This window comes from Myodes glareolus, chromosome 23 (genome assembly GCF_982192425.1).
Source record: "Myodes glareolus chromosome 23, mMyoGla1.1, whole genome shotgun sequence".
NCBI classification, from domain to species: domain Eukaryota; kingdom Metazoa; phylum Chordata; class Mammalia; order Rodentia; family Cricetidae; genus Myodes; species Myodes glareolus.
Genome location: NC_142048.1, coordinates 50,527,535 through 50,543,806, shown reverse-complemented (window position 1 = coordinate 50,543,806; position 16,272 = coordinate 50,527,535). Strand labels below are relative to the sequence as shown.

Here is a 16,272-nt window from a genome sequence, read left to right as displayed (position 1 = left end):
AGCTCTGCTACCATGATTTCCCTGCCATGAAGGATTGTGCCCTTGAATTGTCAGCCTCGGTAACCTGTTGCTTCTGGTGGGTATCTTAGTTCAGCAGCAGACGCTGGGTACTGACCCCCATTTCCAAACATAGTGAGGTGGTTTTTTAATATGTGTTTGTTAATGACTACGGCAACAGGTAGGTAGCATGAAGCTTCCCAAAGCACCCTAGTATTTGGGTGACTGGGTTTCAGGCCTGCAATGTTCATCTTTGCTAGGCTTCAGGGGACTTTGTTTTTGTTCTAATCGAAGTGACTTTGACCTGTCCCCCAACAGTCAAATCAACCTGTGACTAATATTTCCTGTGTGTTATGTCCCTTGTAGGTGCTGTGGTCTTTAGAATTGGGTCACTGGATTTCTGAGGAGCCCTTTGAACTCTCTCAGTCCTTCCCTGCAGCTCCGGTGAGTCAGCACTGTGCAGTGGTGCGGTGGTGGGAGGTGCAGTGTGGTGATCTTAGGAAACGCTCAGACTAAAAGGGTGTCGCTCTAGAAATGAATGCCTTCTGCTCATTGGTTTGTGAGCTCATGTGTGAGCACTTGAGGAAGGGCACTTGTAAAGCGCCGTGAGAAACGTCACCGTCACCGTTCACTTGAGCTGGCAGTCCAGATTCACGAAACTGAACTGAGGGAGGAGGGATAGGAGGGGTTGCTGCAAGTGCATTGCTAACCTGGGTTATAAGGGAAGACCTTCTTCCAAAAAAAAAGAAAAAAATAATAATTTAATTATGAAAGCTTGTTGGACTCTAGAAAGCAAATTTTAAAAATAAAAGACAACTCTTAAAACTAATGCTAGTACAGATAAAATTGACAGGTATAAAAATCGTGGTCTGCCAGCATTGTGATGTGGTCTTAGTCTGAGGTTTCTCCAAAATTTCACCTTTATGTACTCTTAAGTATTCTAAATATTTGCCAATTAAATTCTGACTTCTCTGATAATTAAGGTTTGACTGGAAACAGGGTTATACAGAAGTTGGCTTTTGTTCCCAAACATGTTGTCTGGTTTATTGTTTGGAGAGATGAGTCTCTGAAAGGCAGCGGCCGTTCTGGCCGTCCCCGGTGCTCTTACGTAGCTGGGCCCTGTGCTGGGGCCCAGCAGGAAGCTGAACTCTGCCCCCATCGCTCAGTCATCTAGCTCGCTGCATTGTTTTGTTTTCATTTTTGAGATTACTGTTTTGATTTCCTTTCAACTTTGCAAATGTTTTCTTAAGAACAGAAAAAAATATTCTTCCCAGTAAGTTTGTTTGTTTAAAATACTGTGTAGGGAGCCGAACTATCAAGTGGAAGCCAGAATTCCTCCCACCCTCCAACCTGAGAGCGTGTATATAATTCCGAGTCGCACAGGAGGTTTGCCTATGGAATTCTTCCTCCTGCCTTCATGAGAGGTTGATGTAAATGAGGAGTGCTCTTTCTGGTTTTACCTCCTCACTTCCTGTCAGTGTGGTCCTTCAAGAACCTGACTGCTGTCTGAAGCTGTGGGATGTTGCTCTGGTGTCAGATGTTTTCACTGGGTACAGAGCCATGTTGGCCCCGGCAGTGTTCCCTAAATGTAATAATAGAAACAGCGGTCAGAAAGCAGGGAATAGTTCTTTACTTTGGAGTTAGTTGGTAGAAAATGAAGCATGGCAGAAGAGAGGGTGCCTTGGCCACCTGAGTCTGTGGATTGACTAGAGCACAGAGCAGTGTGTGAGGGTTTCTATCACCAAGGCTGCCTGAAAGATAATGGCTAGAGCAGTGTTTCTCAACCTGTGGGTCACAACCCCTTGGGGGTTAGTTTATCAGATATCCTGCATATCAAATACTTGCATTAGGATTCATAACCGTAGCAACAGTTACAAAGTAGCAATGAAATAATTTTAGGTTGTGGGGGTCAGCAAAATATAAGGAACTGTATTAAAGGACCACAGGATTAGGAAGTTTGAGAACCATGGGGTTAGAGAAATGTAAAAAACAAAACAAAACCAAATCTGGACACAGAGAAAGGCAGAGGGACAGGTAAGGAAGGTACCTGAGAAATTGCATCTACTCGCTTTGTGCAGGTGCTCGTTGATAGAGACAGGACTCTGAAAGCTTCTGAGAAGTTAGGACAGAAGGAATTAGGGTTTAACAGTTCCTAGCATCAAGTTGTGTTCTGAAACTTTTTTAGAAGCCTCTGGTGAAACTATGAGCAGGACAGTTTGATTTTGCATTCTCAAACACTTCTTCAGTTTTGTCTCAAGGGGGATGGTTTCCCTCAACCACAAAAATCAAGACTTAGTTTCATTTTCTAAAACATGTCTTCTTAAACTAGGGAGCAGATCTGTGGGATAGAATGTACTAACTCAGCAGTGAGGCCTCTTCATCATGAAACGGTGTGTGTATGTGACACCAAAGAACAGAATTGTAAATGTTATCATAAAAATTAAACATAGTCACCTTAACTAATAAGTTATATTTAATTACTAAAAATACCTTCTTATTTATCAGCCAGGCAGAAAACAAAGTAGTACAGTTTCCACATACACCATCGTGGCACCCGCTTGGTGGTAATTCCAGAGAGGTGGGTATTTTCACCATGTAGGAAGTAATATCCAGCCATTAAAAACTAAGCCTTCGAAGATGGGTAAATGTGTTGTTTTCAAATGAAAATGTAAGGCACTTAAGAGGAAAACAGTGCACTGTACTTCTCCAGATATTCACCTGTAACCAGCACTTAGAGAATCTCTGAGTACTCGCTGCCGTGGTGAGGGCTACAGTCTGTCACCGTGACGGCTGTGCTGCGTATTCCTACAATCCGTATACCGTGCTCAGAGGATGGTGATTCCAAGATTATCTCCTCGAAGTTCTGTTTTCCAGTTATTAACTGATGAACTCTCACATAGCGTCCTTCCTTGAGGCAGTCTGCATGCTGTCCCTCTGGTTGTCAGCCTCCACACCACCTTCCCCGGGTGTTTCTCTGGACCACAGTGCCTTTGGGTTGCCTCGAGTTGGTTACTGGTGCAGGCTTAAGTGTTGTGCTTCAGTCTGGCACACAGAGATCCTCCCCACCCCCGGAAGCACCTCCTGACGGGGAAAGGAACTGCTGTGCATTGGTGTCTCTCAGTGCTTTGGGTTAATCTTTGGACACAGTACACTCTCTGGTACTATAGGAGGCATTTAGAAATCTGCCGGCCGAATCATCATGGTTGTGGCCTTGAGTGAGTAGCCGGACCCCTTCCAGTAGTACCACTTGATACCGTTGAACTTATTTGTGCTCTGCTTCTGTGGATAGTACTGTCCGTTCAAGTTGGAAGGACCACATGCATCAAACCACCATCCTGTGGAAGTGAAACAGAAGGAGTTAGGAGTGGTGGTGGCACCTGTGCCGGCCCGGGGAGGAGGGCTCAGGCGTGCTCATCAGTTTTCAGCTTCAAAGAAGGTGCATTCACACCTGTGCAGTCACACTTTCATTGTTGCATGTATCCTTCCACACTTTCTAGCTCCTTTTGTGCAGAAGCCTTGCAGCATGGAGAAATGTTGGTCAGTGCTGTGCGAAAAACCTGTCTGTCATCCATGTCTACATTGGTGGGGTGAAGACATGGTGAAATTGGAGGTATATGTGTAGAAGAGTCTTAACAGCAGGATGGACCAGATGATTCCCACTCCCCTCCATCAAATTGTTTTGGTTGGATTAGAAGCCAAGTGCCTAGTGCTCCATGGAGCTAGGGAAAAAGAAACTTTAAGGCTATAAGGTGGAGTGCTAAGGGAGGGTCAGGCCCCACAAATTGGAGCACAGTTGGTGATAGGATTTGCCATATGAAGAAGTAACGTGGGTGATGCGAATCTGAAATTCATCTCTAAGCCTCAAGTGGGAAAGACACCAATTACATGAGATTACGTCATAGTATTCATGTTTGTCTTTAAATACAGAAAACAATGACAAGAGTTGATAGTAAAGAATGTAGATGAAATACCAACTAAGAGGCTACCTCAGGGCAAGTGGGACAAAGTAGGGCAGCTTCTCTTAAAAAGGTTTTTTTTTTTCCCTATGGAGTGCAACTGTTTCCGTGGACACTGCTGGCTGGAGACAGTCCTAGCTGGTGATTCTGATAAATGGAGGTCTATAAGAAGATTCTGTGTTGTACAAAACCCTTGGAAGGCGGAGAAGTATCAGTAACAGATCTGCCTTAACCTTCAGACACCATCCATGCCCCTATCCTGCAGATATCTCCTCCACGGGCCAGCTTCCCCATGGGCCCGACCATGGCTTGGAAAGTGGCCTCTTTCAGCCTAGACCTCCCATTTTCCTTCCCTGGCTGCTTGCCTCCTCCCCAGTTCCATTCTCAGCCCCTAAATCTTGAACTAGGTAAATAAATAGATTGTGTCCTTGGTTATGAAGCAGTTCTCCTGCTCTCTGGAGTAGCAGCACATGGGTGGTCTGGAAACAGCCAGCCTCTCCAGAGAGGTCTCAGTGTGGGAATGGCAGCAGGACTTGGGATTAAGTGTGTCGCAGCCCCAGAACCCACCGCCCTTGCCATTGATTTTAAAGAGGATTGTTGCAGCGAGGTGAGAGCATCTAGCCCCTTCCGAATCAGTTCAGTAGCATTCTTTCCTTTAAATAATTACAACCAATGGGGACAATTCATGCCACCAAGTGGCCGCTCTGTTCTCCCAAGAACTCCAGGGTCCTAGTTCTTCCGTGGAATTTCAAGCTCTGGATTTCATTTTATTTTTGCAAATAAATCTTCTTGTTACTGTTGACAGAAGGATTCTTGACTGACGAGTACATGTGAGTCAAGCTTAGATCTTTTTCTTATCTTAGCAGCAACCTACCTTTTTAATTTTTAATTAAATTTTATTTATTTATGGTGGGGTCATTCCGCAGCATTGCTGTGGTGATCAGGAAATGACTTGGGAGAAGCAGCTCTCACCTTCCACCACGAGGGACCCAGGGATCAAACTCAGGTTGTCAGTTGACAGCAAGCACCTTATGGGCTGAGCCATCTCCCAGACCTGAGCTAGAGTTTCTTACCAAACTGAAACTCATGAATTCAAGCCCAGCACTAGGATTGCAGGAGCACACCATACACTCCGCTTTTCCCAGGGATCCTGGAGATCTGAGCACAGTCTTTGTGTTTGTGTGTCGGGTCCTTACCCACTGAGCCGTCTCCCCTGCCCACTCTCTGTTGTAATCATGACAAGAAAGAGACAGCTGAGACGTCCTTGACCGGATGTTCAATTAAACAGAAATGAAGTGAGATGGAGCTAAATCATCCCCCTTTCATCTGGTCAATGAGCACAGCCTCTGGAGAGCTTGCTGGATATCGCATATCCACTTAATTTCCCCGGGCTCACTCCAGAGATTCCTGAGAACACACTGTTGGCCTAGTGACAGTTCCAGCTCCTTGTCATGGTCTCACTTCACACATGGGCCAAAAGGAGAAAAAAAAATGTACTGCTATCCAGCTAGCATGTCTTCTCACGAAAGTAAGGCCACTGTCCCCATGCCAGTCTGAGCACCACACGGCCAGCCTCCTAGGCTCCGCAGTTGCTCCTCGCCAACACAAATAGGAAGAGTTGCCTACCTCCAGTGAGCATCTGGGAACACTTGCAGATGCATTTGTCGTTGTCCGAATCCTTTGTGCTAAAATCACTTCCTGGCTGGCTGATGCTGCTTATTTTGCCTGCGGTGCCTGTAAGTCCCGTAAGGTGAATCCTGGAACGTGCATAGGAAAAAATAAAAACTGTCACTGGCTGTGGTTGTTGATTCACCGTAGTGGAAAATTTCTCATGGTGAAGAATTCCATTCTACAGAATGCACTTGGGCCGGCTAGTGCACTCCAGTGCCTGCTCTGGACAAAATATTTTGCACTGGTATAAACAGGAACCAACTTATCATCAAACCCTCCGACCAAGAGGGATGTTTTCATGACGACTTCAACACATTGCTGCATCAGTATCAGCAGGGATTGGTGGGGCTTTGTATTCATTTTCCTAGTGCCTCCAGATAAATAGAAGCGGTTGTCGGATGCAGCGGGGTGGGGGGTACGGGACTGCAGCACAAAGCAGTGTCCCTACAGACCCCTAACCACAGTCCCTGTGGAATGGGTTATGGAATGCTGGAATGCCCGGATACCCTCTCTGTGTTCCGAACAGGTGGGAGTTAGGATGGAGAGACTAGGAGATATAGAGCGGGTCTTGAGTTTGGGATAGATCTCTGGTGTTGTATAGAAAGTAAATCCTTGCAACTGCTTTGCCTTGATTCTGAATACTGGTATAATAAACTGTTCCCTGTTAGGAAGGGAGTCAGTGTCAGTGCCCAGACACCTGATCATAGCCAAAGTGTGGCTGGCAGCAGACAACTGTGCCAACCAAGGGAAAGGATAAGTGTAATCATTTGTTAAATGTTTTGGTTTTGAGACAGGGTTGCACACTATAGCTCACGATGGCCTAGAACTCACTATACAGTCCAAATTGACCTTGACCTTGTGGCAGTCCCCTGCCTAAGCCTCCCAAGTGCTGGACTTAGACATGTACAGCATGCCCAGTTAGAACGTGCAGTTCTGTAAACTATTATATCTCTGTCGCAAGCTGCCTGTGGGCAGAGGGTGCAAGGCAGGCCAGAGCTGGGTTTCACATAGTAGCGAGACTGTGAGGATGTCATGTTGGTGCCTTGGCATGTCAGTGCCCAGCTCTGGGAGATGAGCATACTAAACGCCATGACATGATGAGATCTAGACAGAAGAGGCTCTGGGCTGACTTGCCATAAGGGGAATCCCTGCAGTGGTGACCAGGAAGTGTCCTGTGAGCCCCTAAACTAACTCTTCTTTGTAAAACTTTCTGCCCTTGCCAACAAGCACCTTAGAATTCAATTGTCAGAACCTTATGCGGGGACAGGCAGAGAGGAGGGACTACTGCCCAGGGCTCTGCCACAGGTATATACAATGAGTGCTCATGGCAGACCCAGGACACCAGATGCAGTGTGTGGAATCCTAGCTCTTAGGTATTTGGGATTCTGAAACACATTTCTTTCCGTTCCTTCTCCTTAAGCCTAGGCAGGCCGGATATTTGCCACCCCGCAGCAGCCCCCCCTTACGGCTTGTCTTCCTTTTTAGTCTCTTGTCTTCTTTGAAAGGTCAGTGCTCAGGGGACTCATTAAGTGTCCCCCAAAGGCAAGTAATATAAGAGAGAAAGCTATTTTTATTAGTCTCTATTTGAAAGGTTGTTCAATTTTAAATCCTTTGGAAGCCTACCAGATACAAGTGCATTCTTTCAAATCTGTTATTAAGAACAGCCATGAACTGGCCATGGCAGTGCCCATGCCTATAATCCTAGCATTTAAAGGTGGAGGCTGGAGGATATGGAGTTTGAGGTCATCCTTGGCTATATAGAAAGTTCAAGACCAGCTTGGACTACATGAATCCTGGGGTGGCAGGGTGGCGGTGTTGGGGGGGGCGGTCAGGCAGGCAGACCGACTAATAAACCAATCGCTACGTACCCCTTTCTTAGGCACTTTCAATTTTCTGCCTTTTCTCGTTGGCAAGAAGCACAGTCAGGTGTCTGCCTCAGTCACTCTAAGTTGTATCACGCTTCACCTACCATATTATCGTCCTGCTAATCACTATAGCAAGTTTTTATAGAGTATTTGTTTTTACATTTCCAAATAAATTAAGCCTCAAAACCAGTGGGTTTTCTTTTCAAATAGCATATTCAAACTGTTTGCATTTCCAAAGGAACCTCAGCTTAACATATTTTTATTATGTCAGTGTGCAAGGGTGCTGACCCATTTAGTAAAATTTCCTTATATAAACAAGCTAATTCTTCATTTCTGTGTTTCTTTCGTCTTTAAAAAAGTTAATTCCTCTATTGTAGATTCCTAGCTGCTGCCAATTGAGGAAATGTTTAGTTTGGAGTTAGCACAATGAAGAGCACGTGTGTCTCGGAATCGTGACTGCTAGGCTCTGCAGTCAGGTGGGACCTGCTGGGGACAGGGGCAGTGCATCTCCTCCCATTCATCTCCCGCTCCAGAGAAGCCTGAGCTGTGCTAGAAGGTCACTGAGTGCCTCCCCAACTGTTCCAAAGTCGCATTAGGCCTGGTCTGTTTTGAAAACAGCTTCTGAATCCTCACCCACTGTCTGTAAATAGCAGGCTGTTCTGGGCAGCACGTAGCTCTTAGGTCAGGCCCCAGACTCCGACCGGCTTCCCTGTGCTGTCCACCGTGACCTCCGTAGGACACCAGCCAAGGACATCACAGTCAGGCTTCCTCTCCACAGGCTTGGGCGCCACTGACTTGGAGGTGGCACTGTGGGCCTTGGCTTTGTTTGTGGAGTGCCTGTTGTGCATTACTTACCCTCTGTGGCTTCAGTAGGTTTGCTACGTGCTCTGTGAACACAGGCAACAGATGCCCGCATTCTTGGGATGCCTGTGCTCAGCTGTGCTTACATCTGTTCCTTTGGTGCTACCATCCCACTTTTCCTGCCCAACACCCCTGTGGAACCTGGATTTGAGAGCACACTGTACACACTGACGCCACAACCTCATGCGTGGTTCTGGTTGTCCACACAGGAAACCAAGTCCTTTCTGATCTCCTCCTAACCATGCTTTACAGCCAAAGAGTGTGTAGTCAGGGTTGCCCATGCCCTTGGAACATTTGGTCACTGTCATCAGATAGGGGAGGGGGAGAGCCCAAAAGCTAAGGAGGCACTGTGACTCAGGTGTGCTTTCTGCTCGTTAATTTGGAATCGAACACAACTGTTTAAACTTTTAAAAAAAGGGGGTGAGGGGCTAAGTTAATTCCTTTGGGAAGAAAACAGCATGTCTGCTGTTATACAAAATATATATCAAAGGGCTATTTCATGCTCCCTAATTCTACATGGGGCTCTGAATTGCGTGCTGTCTGCCATGCACACACAGGAAAGCAACAGCTGCAAAACTACCCTAACGGTTTCTTACATGTTGTTTGACCACGGTTAGAAGCCTGTCCTGTGTCTATCTCTCATCTGTCTCCTTACTTTGCAATCCTAGGAACTGACTTATGGGTCTTGCCCGTGCTAGACAAGTGCTGCACTAGTGAGTTTTTAAATAACCATGCTAGAATTTTTAAAGCTAAAGAAGTGTGCAGTGCCTCTAAGAGAGCGCAGTTCAATGTGGAGCAGTCCTGCATCTTGTTTGGATGAGCGTGGCTCTTAGTTTCTGAATTTTTCCCAGTGACATCTTCCTTACCTGTAGTTGAACTCTTCACTGGAGAGGTAGAAGTGCTCATACAGCGAGTGTGCCTCGTTGCCTTCCCAGTCCTTCAGCTGGATCTTCAGCACATAGCGCTGCCGGTTGGTCAGCTGTGAGACAAACTCGTTCCCCAGCCAGTACTCTCCCAGAGGGCTCCCAAACCCCTGCGGCCAAGAGCACTTCAGTTAGCCTGCTGGTTGTTCTTTGTGTCTGGAATCCATCCGCTTATCATGCAATCAGCAGATGCTACTCCCTACTAGAAATGTAAGGTCTGATACACAGGGAAGATTTTAATTAACTTTGAAAGAGAGAGACAGAGAAACAGAGAGAACGGGGTGAATGTGTACCACAGTGTGTTTGTGGACGTCATCAACACCTCGGGTGTTAGCTCTAGCCTTCCACTTTGTTTCTCATTCACCACTGCACATACAAGGCTAGCTGGCCCACTGGGTTCTGGGGACTCACTTGTCTTTGTCTCTTCTTTTGGCCTGGGATTACAGGTGAAAGTCACCATGTCCAAGCTCTATATGGTTCTGAGGATTCAAACTTAGGTAACCACACTTACATAACAAGCGTTTGATGCGTGGATCATGTCCCCAGCTCAGGAAATAGATTTTTGTTGTTGGTTTTTCAAGACAGGATTTCTCTGTGGCTTTGGAGCCTATCCTGGAACTTGATTTGTAAATCAGGCTGGTCTCAAACTCACAGAGAACCACCTGCCTCTGCCTCCTGAGTACTGGGATTAATGGTGTGCACCACCACTGCCTGGCTCAGGAAACAGATTTTTAAAGGTCAAGTCTAGAGAGTACTAGCTGCTCTTCCAAAGGACCCAGGTTCAATTCTCAGTACCCATGTGGCTGCTTACACATATCTGTAACTACAGTCCCAGGGTCTGACACCCTTGCACAGACATACATGCAGACAAAACACAAATGAACATAAAATAAAAATAAATTTTAAAAAAGTCAGATTTAAGGAACTGAGCTGTTCTCAGAAGGAATCTGCTGTTAGAATATTTAAAGCCACTGACATGACCATGAGCAGACATATAATTGTAATAGCTCAACTCAGCTAGGCACCCTGGGATGTAACTATAATAGTGACATTTCTGCAATTAATTATTAATTAATTATGCCATTAAGACATTAAGCCTCCAAAAGAGCAGCTTGCCCAGGGTTCTTTGTTTTATATTTCAGTTATTTGGGGGGAAAGTATTTTTTCATGGTGGCTTAGCGTGCCTCCTTACCTCTTTATATTCTTTCCACGTTCTCTGGAAATCAACGGTACCGTCTTCCCGGTGCTGGATGACTGTCCACCCACCTCCACTAGTGTCCATATCACAGTAGGCCTACAGGAAAAAACACACAGTCATCACATGATGAGCCAGGCCGTTGTTCTGAGGGGGCTTTGTGGTAACTCGTGGGGTAAATTGTCAGATTCTTAGAGTGTACTGGAAGCGTTTAGAATGGTGACGGTCAACACGGAGCAGGGTAACATGACACACGGGTGAAAAGTGTACGCCTCGTCGTGGGCTCTGATTAAAGAGTCCCACCCCAGAGTTGTTTTGGGGAGTGACTCCTTGTGATCAGGAGACTGGCAGATTCCCCTTATATCCCACATCTGCTACACGTAGAAAACCAGAGACTTGTGTTCACAGTGTTGACAACCCTCACCCCCAGCTACACTCATGCTGTACAGTTACTGCTCTGACACTACAGATACCAACCTCTCGTCACATTCTCATGCTTTAGAGCTGTGGGAATTCCACTGTGTGCAGAAAATGCCAGTTTATTGGTGGATTTCTGCCCATGAGGGCCTGGGGGTTCTGGAGTACCAGCACCATGTGACCCAGCTTGGCTAGGCAGCACCGACACCAGGGTTTGCATTTAGGCTTCTGCACACATCCCTTGCTGCCTGTGGCATTTTTCCCCAGTATTTTATTTCTGCTTTTAAACTGCCTCAGTGGTCTTAAAAAATTTTGTCCAGAACACAAAATTCTTTGGACTTGCATGCTTAATTTCAACTCAGCTGGAGTTTTATTGTATAATTAAAAACCCTTGAAAATAAGATTATAATATTTTTCAATTATAAGATTACAGTAGTACCAAAAACAAAAGTTTTCCAGAAAATAAAATAATTTCCCTACAGCACACATGGTATGAATAGTAAGGTTCACAACCAGTTATGAATATTCTTTCTTTGTTGAGTGTCTTGGTCTTTGCATACTAAGGAGACCATTTTGCTAGGGTTAGCCTAAATATAACTGCTCTATATTTGTGAGTTAGGATCCTAGGGAAGAGAGCTAAAAGAGTCATGAGAGCCTCTCATCCTGTTTGTTCGTATTGCCTACAAAGAGCTAAGCTCCCAGGAATCCATGTTGTTCACCCCTGTCATTCATGGACCTTGAGACTGTCAGTGGATGCTTCGTTGAGGTGTCTGCCCAGCACCATTCTAGCTCTCCATGAAGACTCTGAGCTCATGTCGCCTGCCCCACTGACACTTGGGGTGAAACAAAGTTGTATTTACTTATAAGGAGATTACTTCCTCAGTGAAATCATGCAAATACATATGGGTCTGCTGAAGGAACCCCCAGTTACCGCCATGTACTGATGCTGTGTTTGTTAATTAGCCACTGTCATTTGTGTCCCTTGCATGCAGTTTGTCAGATCTGCCATGTGTCCCTTGCATTTTCACTACCACTGCAAACTCTGAACATGGTTGATTTAACACCGATTCATCTGGTCAGTTACCCGGCTGGTAGTGGTGAGTAGGATTTGAGCATGTCTTTCCAATTCCTGCCATCATCTCTTTTCCGTGACATCATGCTCATGCTGCCCGAAGCAGAAAAACATGAACCTTTTGTCAACAGACAAAAAGCCCTTTAGCCCAGATCCACGCTGAAGTCAGTGCATGAGGTCCTCCATCTTATTTGCCTGCAATCAACCAACTGACCAGTACTGTACCATTGTGTCAACATTTCTTCTTAAAACTCCTTAACACACTGATGAACAAGCTACACTAGGGTAAGGACTGAGTGGTTATACACAGAAGTTAACTGCCCAGCATCCTGAGTAGCATGTTGATAGATGGGAAGAAATGTTTGTAGTGAGCCCACCCCTGTTCTAATAACATCTGATTCCGTGGTATCAGAATCATTACAATGGAGGTAGTTGATGGGTGGTATTTAAAGAAGTGTCTTTCCTGCTTTAAGGACCATTTTGCCCTGTGGGAGTCAGAAGCATAACTCTCAACTTTGAGGGTCACTGCTAGTACATAAATAAATTACACGAACCATGTTTTTCTTGCCTTTGACTCCATTAGTGACCATGACAAAGTTACTAGAACATTCTCTTAATACTTTGTCCAGATTTTTAAGAAATGAAGAACAAAGCACTGTGGAAAACAGAGAATCATGGTTCACTGGGCTGTGAAATTTGTGCAAGAGATAGTATTCTAGTAGAGTATCCACATAGCCAGGAGATGCTCGGGGATAGTTATGACAAGGATCAGACCAAGATCTGAGTCAAGACATGCCCGCTTCCGTTACAACAAACCTGGAGGCGCTTACTGCTTTTGATTTGCATGCCTGGGCCTGGCACGAGGACCCAGAGCCTAAAGCTTTTCAGCAGTGATGCTTGAGTTAAGTGCTGTGCTCCAGCTTCAGGCCGTGCTGGAATGAATAAATAGCAGACATCCATGAGCATCAGGAGTCTTATCCTAAGAAATCTGGGGAAGGAAGCAATTGTGCTTCTAAGTAGCAAAGCATGTGCCTGTGCTTCTCACGGATGCCCTTTTGCCTTGTGTGTCTTACATACATGAAAACCTAATGTAAATGTGAAGTGTACTCATCCCTTAAATTAGTTAAATGAATCAAATGTAAAGTTGCAGTCCTAAAGCCTTTGATGTGAGCATTATTTCCTTTGAATTATATGACCGTGTCTGCTGTGACCTCTGTGCAGGCTCCATGTATTATTTTGTTCAGGGCTATTTCTGGCGTTACGCTTTGTCTGTCATACAATGCTAGGTGGGGTGACAGGTCAGCAACACAAGGTCACATTGTCATTTATTGGACTCCAAGTTTGAAAGGACGTTTGCAGGTAACAGCACAATTCAGCTCAGTTATTTTAATTTTTTAAATCTTTATGTTATTAGCATATGTACAACCTGTGCACGTGTGTGTATGTGTGTGTGTGTGTGTGTGTGTGTGTGTGTGTGTGTGTGTGTGTGTGTGTCGGTCTGTCTCTCTATGCGTGTCTCTGTGTGGAGAGGAAGCATGCAACAAGTGGAAGTCAGAGGATGACTTCTGAGAGTTGGTTCTCTCCTGCCATCCTTTGATCTAGGAACCACACTCAGGCTACCAGGCTTGGACAGCATTCACCCACCAGGCCATCACACCACCCATAGACCGGGTGTGTCCCCTACTGTGTAAAGAGACCTAGTCTCACTGAGAATATCTAAGAGGAATATAAGTCTGTGTCTAAGCATGGCCTAGACACATAACCCAAAGTGCTGGCTCTTTCCATCCTTGTCCCTGTCAAACTGTGAGGGTAGCATGGTGTTTGGCAGGAAACGGCACTAATCCAGAAAAGCTTCCCAAGAGTAGTGTGACTTGTGACAGTGTGGTTCCAGTGTTCACAGTGCCCTCCTAGCCTCTGTCCATTCTGGGTGCTCCTGTCTCCATTATTACCAGGCCAAGAGCAGGCAGATATCTGGTGACAGACACCAGAATGCAAAGAACTGTCTTGCAAGCTGCATAGCAGAGCCGGTGGAGATGCTCAGCCTGGGGTTACTGGTTTTTCATCTGCAGCAAGCTGCACAGTTTCCTTCCTCCTCCTGGTGCTCTGCTTCTAGGCCACTAGGGACATTAACTGATTTCCAAGGTTGGTTTAAAGCAGGATGAATGAATTAGAGAGATTTCTTTGCAAAGTATTATCCTAAATAGTACAGTATTTACTTTTCAATTCATAATCGAAGTGTATGTTACTGTTTCAAATTCTACATTTTTAAACACTTAAATGCTTGTATTTTTCTTTAATAGTGTGCTAAATTCTGAAGATAATACTAAGTTAAAAAAGATACTGCTTCCAGGAGCCTCTGAAATTTCTGTTTTTACACAGCATCCCATGCACTTTCTGAAGTGATGCTGGCTCAGGACGTAGCTGCTCTGACTTGTAGATGCAAGCATACCTGACAACAAGGGGCATGTACAGCATTCACATAACCCTTCGCACTGATTCTTGGGCAATGTCGCTTTACCTTGTCAGACTTCTCAGGGAAGTTACAGGAAGTGATTATCTGAAATACCATCTACCTGGGCTTATTCAGGGTACATCAGTATACCAGACTGCTTATGGATGGCCTGGTCTGCCTGTGTGTTAGTTAACCTGCCCTGCTGGACAGGGCTGGGGTTCCGAATGCTTTCCACAGATAGAACAGGTACTGAACTGAACTCCCCCATATGAGAGGAAAAAGAATTGCACCCATGGACAGTGTGCTCAGGACTTCTGGACTGCATTGATTGGGGTCATAGTCTTCCGACATGAGCTGTGGAGCCCTGAGCTTCCTGGGGACCCTGTGAGCAGGTCCTGGTGTGAAGCAGCCTGATGCTAACGGGGCTGATACTGTGGCTCTGCTCAGCCCACACGCAGTGTAAAGGAAAGGTAACCAGTAGTGCCAAAGACGTCTTTCAAAGCAGTGAAAGTACTTTTGTTTCGGCATTGTGTTTAAAAAAGGTCTCAGTTATCAAGCTAACCTTGAACTTCTGGGCTCAAGGAATCCTCCTGCCTCAGAAAAAGTGACTGACTTTATTCAACTTTGGCTGCTAAGTGCACATCTTTCTGCAGTTTGTGACAAGAAGGGAAGTGTGTGCAAGTTAGTCCCTTCAGAACAGTTGCGTTAGGTGTGTTCTCAGTGCGTTCCTCCAGAAAGGCGTGCAACTATTGCTTAGGGAGGTGGTTAAAGGACAGACTCTGGCTAATCCAACTTCAGTTTGGGGAAGAGATATTCATTAAAATGAATGAAGTGATGCCAGCACCTGGAGTCGGGGGTGGGGTGGGGAATATCCGACTGTACTCATCATTTTAGCAAGACATGCTTACAGAGGGAGGTAGAGCTGCAGGCCATGCTCAGCATCCCTGCTCTGTACCCAGCAACAGCAGAGCCCTCACTGTGTGCCTGGGAAGGGCACGAGGAATGGGTGCTCAGGAGTTCCTTGGCCTTTTCATTGACTCAGGGGAGCCCCCATGGCTGCTGTAAGGCATCCTTTCTTACCTTGATCTCCTCTGTGGAGTTGGGAAAGGTCAGCGTGTAGATGCCACTGGTGCTAAGGCCTGACTTGAAGACTTCCGCACAGTCTTTGAAGGCGCTTTGCTCTTCTTTGGGAACAGCAGCAGAGCTCTTAGCTGTGTTTAAAAAGCAGCGGGGCATTTCAGTGGCGTTTGTGAATGGAGAGAAGCCTGTTATTCAATACTTAGTCATTTGTTCTCGTGTAAGTGGGACAGACTGTACTTGCCCCAGAGTTACTCTTGAAGCATGTTTTTCTGTCACTTTGGAAAATTAGTACAATTAGCTCAAATATATTTATTTGTGTGTGTACACATAGATGTGCTCACAGATGTGCCATTGTGTGGCTATGGCAGTCAGAGGACAATCTGCAGGAGTCAGTTTTCCTTCTACCATGATAGTCCTAGGAATCTAACACAGGTTTTTTTGGTGGAAGCTCCTTTACCCACTGAGCCACCTTGCCAGGTGGCTTCTTACTCTCTTTTAAAGCCAACTATGTGTAATGTGGGTACTTCATAATGAGCTGTCATAACTATGTGTAATGTGGGTACTTCATAATGAGCTGTCATAAACCACTCCTTAAAAAACCCTTCTTGACTAGTCTTGAGCAAACATTGTAAAAGAAGAAAGGGAGGGCGCCCCTGAAACAGCGATTCCTCTACCATCAACCCCAGATCCCTTTTGCTGATTGTCTCACTGAAGTCAGAATGTACACACTGGCCATTCTTTGTGTGTCTGAGGCTAAGTCTTTAATCTTTTTTTAGAGTATTA

At 45.6% G+C, this 16,272-nt stretch overlaps 2 protein-coding genes across 7 annotated transcripts in view; one reads left to right on the top strand and one right to left on the bottom strand.

The window, feature by feature from the left end:
• Mcph1 (microcephalin 1) overlaps positions 1–16,272 on the top strand; it is a 194,206-nt gene that overhangs the window by 81,272 nt on the left and 96,662 nt on the right. For 5 of the 6 annotated variants that reach the window (XM_087901116.1, XM_087901112.1, XM_087901114.1 and 2 more), the window contains one exon: positions 364–441. The exons of the other annotated variant lie outside the window; for it this stretch is intronic. In XM_087901116.1, the coding sequence (XP_087757242.1) occupies positions 364–441 (78 nt within the window). The remainder of the gene's footprint in view (positions 1–363; positions 442–16,272) is intronic. 6 annotated transcript variants of the gene reach the window in all.
• The window catches only part of Angpt2 (angiopoietin 2), a 48,101-nt gene continuing 34,281 nt past the window's right edge, over positions 2,453–16,272 (bottom strand). The window contains exons 5-9 of the mRNA XM_048456283.3: positions 15,490–15,620; positions 10,466–10,567; positions 9,217–9,383; positions 5,580–5,710; positions 2,453–3,332 (exon numbers count right to left, since the gene is read on the bottom strand). Of these exons, the coding sequence (XP_048312240.1) occupies positions 3,172–3,332; positions 5,580–5,710; positions 9,217–9,383; positions 10,466–10,567; positions 15,490–15,620 (692 nt within the window). The 3' untranslated portion in view covers positions 2,453–3,171. The remainder of the gene's footprint in view (positions 3,333–5,579; positions 5,711–9,216; positions 9,384–10,465; positions 10,568–15,489; positions 15,621–16,272) is intronic.